We start from the raw sequence: 11,764 nt of genomic DNA, 5'->3' as shown, positions 1-11,764 counted from the left end.
GGAATATTAGATTTTATACACGTAACTCATTTAGGATAAAAGCACCTTTCGTGGGAAACATACTTTGTTTCGATACAAGACAGTGAAAGTAGATTATATGTGATTTGATTACAAATGGAATTATCTTTTCATCAGTGCAAATAATATGAAATTGTGGCAGTATAATTAAAGTAAAATGGTTGACAAAAAAAAAATACCAAGACAACAAATGATAATAGGTATAGGTATAAATTTTTTAAATATACAAAATTTTCTGTTATAAAATTTTAATGAAATAATATGAATACGTGTATTAAATAAGGCTCTAAGTACCAAAAAGTAGTATTGCCTGTAGTTACAAAATACCGAGTCATTGTAGTAAAATTTCATGAAGCAGACCTTTTAAAAAATGTAGTTTTACAGTGTGAAGCAATCACGGCAGTTTCTATAACTTTAGGTATTTAGAACTCGCAAGTGTCAACACATCATTGCCAGCTATTTTATATTGAATGCCGTTGACCACTGCAGTGCTACTTACACCATTATAAATAAAACACGCCAACGGACTTACAACGTCGACAGGTTTAATTATTTTTCTGTATTTTTTTGACTTGCTTGAGGCACTTAGACTAGTTATTGGCGTTGGTATGTAGAACATTTTTCTATAAAAATGTCAGTTTTTATTATTTTGGTACTTAGCGCCTTAATTAATACACGTATTCATATTATGCAGGTAATCCAACATTTTTAATTATAAAGACCAACAAAAGCTTCAGGCGTACTATAAAACCTTATTATTATTGGCTCTACAAACATTTGCAAAACAAAGAATCGTATCGATAGTTTCAGTGTCATATCAGAAGAACAGTAGTATGTAATACTTTTTAAACACCTCTAGCCATGATTCATTCTAAACATGTAACCATCTACAAACAACCCAATGCAAGTTTTGGGTCTCTTCAGGAAACATTTTTGCTGTCTGCCACAAATTTTCTCTGCTTACCTATCCTCAGACATGTCTTTTTTTCAGTTTAGGTTTGCTGACTCCAGCGGTGAAGGGCAGAGGTAGGCTGTGGAGATTCGACACAAATAATAGTGCACACTAAACTTTGTCAGTTTTTAAAAACCGATTAAATCTTGCCACTGCCAAACCGTAATAGTAGAGGTAGGCTGTGGAGATATGACAAAAATAATGCACACTTTGTCAGTCATATTTATTTTCATTGAACTAAGAATAAAATTCAATTAACCCTGCCTAACCTAACCATAATATGAAGATAGAAAATATTCTTCTACCTATTAGCCGGTTCGCACATCTAAACTCGTCTCGTCTGCAGCATGACAAATATGTCGATGTGACGTAGTTGTTATTCACAAAACACATGTTACCAAATGGAGCTTTGTACATTGGTGGGATGTGACATATTAGTTTGAAAAAAAATCTAATGTTGCTAGCAACAAATTTTACAAGACTCATGCTTCAGGTTGCTCGCCGTCTGTGTTGCAGTTATGCCTGCGCAAACCACTATGAGTCCGCCATTTTAATTCCAACATCACCAGTCGCCGTATCTCCTACAAAATAACAGACAGGCGCACAAATATTCACTTCGTCCAAGAAATTCGCAACATAAATTATGTTTATACAAGAAGAGACTTCAGAAAATTTCTGTATCCAATCGATAATATTCCATGATTCGGCGTCTGATGGTATTTTTGTGCAATAACGATTCATTTTTTTGATGACTGACATTTCGAGACTGACATGAAAGTGACATTCCTTCAAGGTTTGGTTTATAGCTGTGTTGCAGATGAGGCGAGTTTGGATGTGCAGCCGGCTTATGGTTATTATTACGATGCATGCATAATTTGCGGTTGTTTAAACGTCCTGATAAAAACATAGATTGGTATGTGCCAAAGCCGACTATTGTCAGGCCGGGGCACTGAATAACGGAGTTACAATGGTAAGGCTAATAATTATTGATTATCTTCGAATGCTTTTGGATTGAATATTTCGATAACTATTTTACAACAATCATCGTTTCCTACAAACAGCTTAACACATTGCATTTGAAGAATAGGCAACAACTTGCACTATGATCGAAATGCTTGGGTATATTATGCAATAACATTGAGAAGGTAATGGTTTTACATAACATTGAATATATTATTTCAATATAGTAAAAGTTATGAATATGACACTACAATTGTTCCAGTTATGATTGTACAAATACCAAATATACCTTATTGATCTTCATAAATTATAAATGTGTCTGTTTACCAATATTCATTATAATTTAATAATCGCCGTCCACTCAATACTTTATTGTATTGATTTTTATTTTCGTTGTCTCATTTTGTTTTTCTAAAAGCAGACGATAACATGCCGCATGATAGATGTTTCAGTTTATAATTATTAATAAGCCAGGCCCGCCTTTTGTCTACATTTTTGCATCAAGGCACGCAAAGTGAACTGCTTGCGTGAAAGAGCACGCACATGTTTTAAGAAGGAATCCAAATCGATGACACCAGTCCTGAGGGCTTCTCCCATGTAATAGATGGAATCTTCAGTTGTTGCCTCTTCAGCGTACGCAATAAGAAGTTGATAATAAAGTGGTGCCGTAGTCATGACGGCTTCGTCAGGATCAACCCCATCCTGTTCGGAGAGCCTCGCTATGCTTTGTTCTAATTCTTGATTTTTCTCCTCGAGAATGCCTATATTTTTATCCAAGTCAGCCTCTTCCTTTCCCAGCTTCATTAATATATCATCGATTTTATTTTTGCCTTCCACAAGTTCTTGCTGTGTTCTTTTTAAAGTTTCCAGTTCGGCTTGATTTTGAGAGAATAGTTCTCGCAGGCGTCTTCTCAGTTTGTCTTCAACCGCTGAGCGAAGAGACGCGTTTATATGTTCTTCGGTTATGGTGCCGCCAGAAGAAGTATTCGTTGACGGAGGGGTCGGCGGATATCCAGGGTACGGTTGGGCGTTCCCTTGGGCATTAGGATAAGGATATTGATTGTAGGAGTACTGAGGATATCCGGGACCAGATGACGCGGGGTAGCCCGAATTCGCTGCGGGCGGGTACGGCGTGGACGTCGGCGGATACGGGGGCATTCCGAAAGAACTGGGGAACGGATTTCCAGCCGGATAAGGTAAGAAATTCGTCCCAGATTGCTGATCCGGCTGGTGAGGCATGAAGGAAGAGGTCGGATACGGCGGCTGTTGTGCAGGTTGATCGCGCGATTTTGCGTACACCGGCGGACACTCACTGAATGTGGCGCACATTACTTTAATAAGTTTCAGCAAGTTAGAGCCGTTCCCATTCCATTCGTGCAAATAACGTAGGTATATTTTGCCGTCGTTATCGACGCAATTGGAGACTTTTATCAGCATGTCCGCCGTCGGTTTGACGAAGCAGAGAGGCGCGTTGTTCGGGTACGTGTCCATCAACCATGCGCACACTGGTATATTGTATTTGCACCCTTTGTATAGCACGGGAATCGTGCCGGCGACGTTCAAGAGGTCCATACATGTGCCGTCATTGAAAATAAACGGCTCCAAGTTGAACATTAAACCTTTGTATTGCTGTACTGCGTTCCAAACATCTCGTCGAGACCTGTCCGGATGTTTATATTTTGACAGTAGCTGCCGTAATTTATTTTCGTCAGACATCTTAAATATTTACTCGCTCTATGTTTCAAGTACAATCAATTTTTACTATGTATTTCACACGTTAAACAATTCCTAAAATTATTTCACCACTATTCTTATTTCTTATGTTTAGACGTCAAATGATATGACAAATCAAAGCATAAAAAATAAAATGATAGACAAGAATTTCTCAACAAAGTTGCAAGGTTAAAATATGAATTAGGTTAAAAATCTTGTTTGCGACTGTTTATTCATTATTGTATGAGAAAGTGAGATTTTAAATAAAAGAACAGCCTGTGGACGAAAAATGACGAGAGATAAACTTGATAAAATCAGGTGACTGATTTATTTTCATGATCTACATTCTGTATTGGGTTAAATTTAATAATTAATAGCTGGCTGAAAATTGTTAAAAGTTTACAGCTGCATCAACTTTTTTGTGGTGTAAACACCAAACTGAACGAACTCTCCTTTTTCGCCGCCATAGGCAAGTATTTGACAGCGAAGCGGATTTTCTTGAAGAAATCCGAAGCCATCATCGGCTATATCGTTTATTTTATAAATAAAACGTAAACAAATAATCCTAAAATGCCTCCTAAGTTCGATCCGTCGGAAGTTAAAATCGGTAAGAATATATTCTGGCACAAAAATGGCACTTACTTACACATGTAAATTCCGTCTCTATCTAATCTGAATTTCGTTTTTCAGTCTTCTTAAGATGTGTCGGTGGTGAAGTCGGTGCTACATCATCCCTCGCCCCTAAAATCGGTCCCCTCGGTCTGGTGAGTACGCCGTTTCAGCGGCCGATATGAGAAGTGACATGTCAACATAACCTTACCATTTCATCGCGCTATTCCCAAGATTTGACAGTGTGTATTATTTTTTTCAGTCACCCAAAAAAGTAGGTGATGACATCGCCAAGGCCACCGGCGACTGGAAGGGTTTGAAGATTACAGTAAAGCTGACAATTCAAAACAGACAGGCGGCGATATCAGTCGCCCCCTCTGCTGCTTCTTTAATTATCAAAGCACTGAAAGAACCCCCACGAGATCGTAAAAAGCAAAAGAACAGTGAGTATTGTGTTGATATTTTCAAGTGAATGTGCATTATAACCATTCATATTAGTGACTTCAGCTGTTAATTGACATTCGGTACATATGTCATAGTTGATGCACTCAATGTTAATTATACAGACAGTTTTATCCACCTTGATTTAATATCCATACCACCTTTGTCCCATGTCACTTTTAAAATTCAATTGTAAGACTCGTGATGGTGGATAGAATATAATGTACCATATTTTTTTAATAATTTATTTGTTATGCCCTTGAGTAAAAATATTTCACGACAGTAGATTTGTGATGTGTGAAAAAACACTATCATGTCACATGACATAATATTACTACTTTGGATATAGTATCAACATTCAGATGTGTAAATCAACCTTTAAATGTGGACCGGTCTTTAGTATACAAGATAAGCATACAAAAGTATTTTACATATTATAACAATATAAAATATTGCGAAGGTAATTGTTCCGCAGATGCCCGCATGAGCTTTTATATTTTTTTTTAACGAAAACAGTTTATTCCATATAGACAATTATATTAAATACCCACAGAACAGATAATAAATAGAATACCGATAGGCAATATTCAATACGCTGCATGGTGAAGCAGGCTTTTGAATGTGTGAGTGTCCTACGAAAATGAAGCACGCATTATGCACGTGCAATAGTGTGTGTAATACACCAACATTAAATGAGCGTAAATGCATAAACCGAGAACAGTTTTCAGTATTTGACTTAAAACGTATTCTTAATACGTGTGAAAGTTTAACCCGGATTCTTCCTTACTCGAGTCGGTTACCTGCTATCGCCTTACCCGTTGTGTATTTCAGTTCCCATTATTTCAATGTTTATTTGCGAGACCCAGGATTCAAACCTGGGAACCACATCATTATATGGCGACGCCTAAGCCGCTCGGCCATCGTGGGCGTAAATAGCTAGCACACATAAACCACTACAAAGATACTGAAACGAACTCGTACTGCGATCTCACGCATGCACAACAATCTATCATTCAATACCACTCCACCATAGACTAATATTATGTCGCTCCACAATTTAAATTTAAAATTTCCAGGTAACCAGTTAGGTCGTTATTTTTAATGCCATATTCAGCATTTTTAATCCTCAGAGAAATCACACATATCTTATTTATTTATCGATGAATTGTCATTATATCTGTTTTATTTCTTAACAATAAAACCCCTTGAGTTGATGAATTGAAATATGATATAATAATTGCATAACTGTTGCATAAGTTGAAAGATTATAATGGTCACAAACAGTAAGTAATGATAGAATTAATTGTAGTTTTATGGCTTTCCACTCTTTATTTTTTCATAATAAAATTGCAAACATTCTCATTCTCGAAAAGATTGCATTAATATTATTATGCACAAGGCGGTAATCAGCGGTTATCTACAGTAATTAGTAAATTCGTAATATAGCGTAAATTTAAGTTCGTAGGCATGCATGTGAAATATGTCTATTCGGGTATGTTCATGTCGGCGTATTTATATTTTTTCCACCCGAACCTCGAAATTTTGTATTCAAACATAACAACCTACAGTTTTATCAGTCATGTCATTGCAGCATGTAATTAAACACATACCTATTATGTTACTTTACTAGTCACTCAATATTTGACAGCTGCTCGCAGGTAACGATAAATTGAGGCAGCGGATGGGACCCGTGATATAGATTATGTGTAATTGATGTACTCTATCTCGCTCTAAAAGTAAACACAGCTAGGAGAGGGGCTGTTTAAAGATTGCACTTTTTGACAGTTCAGAGCAATGACATATTAAATGGACGACTCACTTCATACCCGGCGCGCACGAGAAATTGTGCATGAAAGTCATTCACAGATGTATAGGTAGATGTCACGTGACTATATGACGTATCCATTTCCATTATGCGATACAAGCTTCGAGAGTTTACAGTAATATAACCTTTATTGTAATGGCGTATTAGTGTCATGACTCATTGCGTTAGAAACAGATTCTCGGTTACTTACGACTTCTCGGAGATTAGACGCAAGGGAGCCCAACGCATCACAGGCGACTGTCCAATGGTTTCTGTCATTCAATTGCATTGAATAAACATTCATCAATATCTTAAAATGGCATTTTATAAATAATAAATAATACTGACACATGAAAAGTGATATCCCATCTTTCTTGGAGTATTTAGTAGATTTTTTTTACAATTTTTAACTAGGCACATTGGCATTTTGTAACACAACAATAACGGTGGAGTCGGTCCAGTGCGACACCAAGTGAGTGTCATTTTATTTTCTAGATGCTTCGTCCATATTAATGTCATTGGTTCAGAGGGCAATAATTAACTGCCTAAATAGATAGTGATTTATTTATCACATTTAGCACTTTTTTGATGTTGAAGTGATATGTTAAGACGGTACTTCAGTGAAACGGCAAATAATTTTCAACTATAGGTGCGACGAAATTTTGGACTCGCTGGCAATCGGAGAACGAACGTCGGGTTGTGAACACGTCAATTTGTTTCGTGATGGCGACAGGGGTATTAATTCTTAAATCGTGTAAAGATGACTAAAAAACGTTACCCATTTACTTGAAAAAGAAAACTTGTCAATGAATATTATTATTGTCACTAATAGAACAATAAACAGAACATTAAATGGACGCGTGTTGGATTTATATGACAAATTATATTTCGTTCGGTACGCGTCATTTGCACAATCTGCACATCGCCTAGCCTCGATCTTTTTAGACCATGCCTCAACTGAGGTATAGCCTTAAGAGGACGTTCTACAGAATTGGCCTTGAGAATTGAAAATATGATTTTTTAACATGTGGTCCATAATATCTGGTCTACTAGTTAATATAAAAAGGTCTTGTGAAAGTTGTTTGTGTCAATAAATTTGCTCTATGACTGATCCCACTCATATTTCACATTTATTTCATCAGGGCTGTCGAAGACATAAATCATAATAATTTTTAATTTTTATTTATAATATATATTATTTAAGTTTTGTGCATCTAATGCCGGGTCCACACTGGCAACAAGTTAATTTGCTGGCAACCTCGTTAGATTTTACGATAATTATCGTAAAATTTCTTAAGCAATTATGGTAAGTATCGTAAAATTTAATGAGGTTGCCAGCAACTTGTTGCCAGTGTGGAAATGGCTTAATATCCACTGTGGTTCACGTAGTGGCATGGACCTGGGGTTAGCTAATTCAGGAAGTCAACACCCATGATGGAATTTTTTCCAGTTTTGGTTGCATTATATTCCAAAACTCTTCTGTAAAAATCGTTTCCGAGTTTATAAATGGAAATTTCTCGGTGTACATAGTGAACAAACCTACGAATAAAAAAAGACAAAAAGGAACATACTGATTCATCGCAGTAAAATCTGGTAATCAAATTTGCCATTTTGAAAAGCGACGATTTTGCGTAAACAAATATCACGTGGTCTGTACGTGTGCGGCAAACTTCGAATGTGTTTGTAATTTTGTGCAAAGTGCGAATGTAATGTTTTCAAATAATTGATATGGATTAATTATACCATCGTATTATTTTCTCGAAATCATAAACATACTATAATAGTATTTGAGTATCAACCTATGTTCAATTTGAATTGGGTTATAATAATAATATACCCGTATATATATCAATAGTATGTTTGCTACAAAATCCACCCAAGTTATCAGTACGTACTTGCACAGGTTTGATTAAAAACTATGATGAAATTAACATTTAAAAAATATGAATGCTTAATATTATTTTGACAGCCCTGTTTTCTGATCTGCTTTACATCTAGCAGGTGTTCATTAAAAAAAAAATTTATCAGTAATAATAATAATATTTCTTGAAATAAAATCTCTGATGATTAGTGATTTTTGCAAAAAGATCATTTAAATTAACCTAGGTCCTTTTTATACTGAATTATATTTGAATGGCGAGCTCTTCAGCGGCCCCTTAAGCCGCATTTAGACCAAGTGAGCGCGATTGCTTGTTCTTCCCCCACTCAAGTGAAATTCTCTTGAACACTAGAGTTGGAAAAACTGGTCAATTTAAGACTAAGTGTACTTATTACCAGTATAAAAAACACTTAGTGGATGAGGTTTTTAAGTGGACTATTAGAAGCCCGCTATCGAGATGCAACTCAATGTTCTTTGTAACACCGTCTCTCATGACCCGTAATTGCTTACTGATTGTCTGGTGACAAAAACACTGGGGATTAGGAGGTGGGTGAGGAGATAAGGACTGGAATGGGAATATAAATGGCCCAACCACTTAGTATCAAAACTTGTTCCAAAATACTTCCTAGTATTTGGAATACTGTATAGAGCGTTTGGTGTGCATATGTGACCATGTCTCATACACAACTGGAAGTAAAACCCAACTCCATATTAGTATTTGAAATATCGGCTAGGCTTTTTAAAATGTCCATTTATTATAAAATTTTAAACACATTTCAAATTTATGAGTTGTTTTTCTGTTAGGTTATAATATTCTTGTTACCAAAAATGAATAGCAGTGTTTTATTCTCATTGGATGTTAAAGACGCGCCTAGCGCGTAACGATTAGGTGGCCATTGGATATAATTAGCATACTGTATTAAACATGTTTTGAGCTGTGATATCTTGAGCCTGTGTGTCATCTAACCACTGCTAAGACATAATACTTATATTCACGTGCTATCTCGCTCGCGCGCATTTAATGTCAATAGTGTTGAAAGTCTACCAACTGGCATCACAAGTTTTTGGGAACAAGTTTATTGGGAGTTTCATCCGAGACTTGGGTACACAAACTGGTGATAGTATTTCCAATTCACCTCTAACTTACACGCTTTTTGTTAAGCGAGCATAAGAATTTTGCTGGAGTGGGGGAAGAACAAACATTTGTTTGCTTAGTCTAAATACGGCTTTAGAATATGCATGTAATCAATAAATTAAAATAGAACGAACATTAATTGTAAATACATCACATCAGTAAAGTTGATTCTCTTATTTGTTTAATGATGATGGTAACTTATTTTTATGATTACAGTTAAGCACAATGGCAACCTGTCCTTCGACGAGATCATCACCATTGCCAAGCAGATGAGGCCGAGGTCAATGGCCCGCGAGCTGTCTGGAACCGTCAAAGAAGTCCTGGGAACCTGCCAATCCGTTGGATGCACCGTAGACAGCAAGAACCCCCATGATCTCATCGATGAAATCAACCAGGGAATTGTCACCGTCGACGAGTAACCTAATTTTATAAATAAAACAAAGTTATCCTAGCCGATGTCTTTTATTTCAATTACAACCCTATCTCTATTCTCTTAGCCTCCTTGAAGACAGAATTTATTTCACCGAAACATTTATAGTCTGAATATTGATAGAACTCTCTTCATCATTGCAAAAATAAATTGATTAAGGTTTTCTTTGTTTCTCCACATTTTTTTTTCCGACCATGTCCGATCCTAATAAGATCATAGGGCCTCTACAGAGCGGAAGTTTGTATTAACAGATTTTTTTTTTTTACACAAAATGGATGTCAGCCACTAGCTCAACTACATACTCTGACTACACAAATTGAAAAACAATATGTGTACTTGTCAGATCCAGGATTCGCACCTCGGACAACCACACTATAGGCTGACGCTTAAGCCGCGTGGCCATCGTGGGACTGTTATCTTGTGACATTATCACATCTGATAGGCAACCGGTCTGGGATTTACATAACATTGAAGGGCCAAGCCAAAATGAAAATTTGGTAATTTGCAACTTTACTGGAATATGGTTAACACATTCGCAGACACGTCACGTTAGTGATGAAGAGAAATTACCAAGTATACATCCCACTCATTGTAGTATATAATGGGCAAGTGACTTATGGTATTGGCATGTGGCTGGAAGACACAGTATTACTACATGAAAGCTGTAAGTGCCGCTACTGAACACGGCTGTTAGGCGATAACTAGTTGTAAACTGCTCTTCCCTTATTGCCATCGTTCTTTAAATCTATTTTTCATACAAGAACCTACATTCGTCTCATATTTCGGAATCTAATTTGTGTAGCATCGAGATCAATAAATTCATGTGTAAATAAAACACAAAGATACATAATAAATACCACCAAAATACAAGAGAATGACTAAAGGAAATAGGTAGTTAAATTAGAGATACATACAATCATATTGTATATATTATATGTTGATGGATATCAATCGCTGTAAAGTCCATATATTGAAAAAAATGACTTGATATACGTTTAATAGAGTATGCAAATCTGCACATTATGGTATACTGCAAACCCCCAAAAGTCCACTGTTTACGTATGAAAGATCAATATTTTTTCAAACCACCTAAAGTCCACAAGCGTATTTTATCTAACCCCATAAAGTCCCTATGGGCCAATCACTGACAAGCTAGTGCCCTGTCATGGCCGCCATTCTTCTATTTTCAAGCTACAGGTGAACGACGGCACCTATCATTTTCCTTAATTTCTAAACAATTATTACATAAAATGGATGTAGAAGTGGATTTTGTGGATCCGGACAAAGCCAGAAAGAGGTCGAGCATCGAAGCTAAGAAGAAAAATGCCGACAAGACAGAAATTTTGAGTTTACTTGATACTGAGTTCAGTTTTTGACGTTACAGTATGTTGTAACTTGTGAGACAGGGCCGTATTGGAGCAATGCGAATTTACAGTGACGTCCCTAGACAAAATGCCGCCTCTAGGCAGTGCCAAAATGCCGCCACATTTTTTTATAGAGTACTTTTTATATCCTTTCATGACTCGAATATCTAATAAGTGTGTAGAATGGATACATTACTAACAAGATATAGGTATACTACTAAATCTAATATAAATGCCATCTCTGCTTCAATAAACAATATTGCTAGTCTACGGTTTCACATAGGTAGGTACATTTAAAAATACACCATATACATACAACTTCCATAACTCGCGAGTGACTGTGAATAAAGTGATGTCCAAGAACAACGGAAGTAAACTAGACACCGCGAACCCGACAAAAAAATAAAGTCCTGTAGAAGATTTTATAGTACTTACCTAATTAATATACTTATTTTGTTT

The 11,764-nt window shown here is 36.3% G+C and overlaps 2 protein-coding genes across 2 annotated transcripts; one reads left to right on the top strand and one right to left on the bottom strand.

Annotated features, from left to right (window-relative positions):
- Positions 1-593: 593 nt before the first annotated feature.
- On the bottom strand, positions 594-3,803 carry TSG101 (tumor susceptibility gene 101). The gene has a single exon (XM_085943863.1). It carries the CDS (start codon positions 3,644-3,646, stop codon positions 2,393-2,395), a length of 1,254 nt encoding a protein of 417 aa, XP_085799989.1. The 5' UTR covers positions 3,647-3,803; the 3' UTR covers positions 594-2,392.
- A 291-nt stretch (positions 3,804-4,094) lies between these two features.
- On the top strand, positions 4,095-9,962 carry RpL12 (ribosomal protein L12). Its single transcript, XM_085943860.1, has 4 exons — positions 4,095-4,250; positions 4,334-4,407; positions 4,515-4,695; positions 9,728-9,962. Exons 1-4 carry the CDS (start codon positions 4,214-4,216, stop codon positions 9,928-9,930), a joined length of 495 nt encoding a protein of 164 aa, XP_085799986.1. The 5' UTR covers positions 4,095-4,213; the 3' UTR covers positions 9,931-9,962.
- The last annotated feature ends 1,802 nt before the right edge of the window (positions 9,963-11,764 follow it).

Source organism: Rhyacophila brunnea, unplaced genomic scaffold, assembly GCF_057557595.1.
Source record: "Rhyacophila brunnea isolate RB1 unplaced genomic scaffold, BYU_Rbru_1.0 scaffold_16, whole genome shotgun sequence".
Lineage (NCBI taxonomy): Eukaryota > Metazoa > Arthropoda > Insecta > Trichoptera > Rhyacophilidae > Rhyacophila > Rhyacophila brunnea.
The sequence above is the reverse complement of the archived record's forward strand: the minus strand, read 5'-3'. Positions and strand labels throughout refer to the sequence as shown.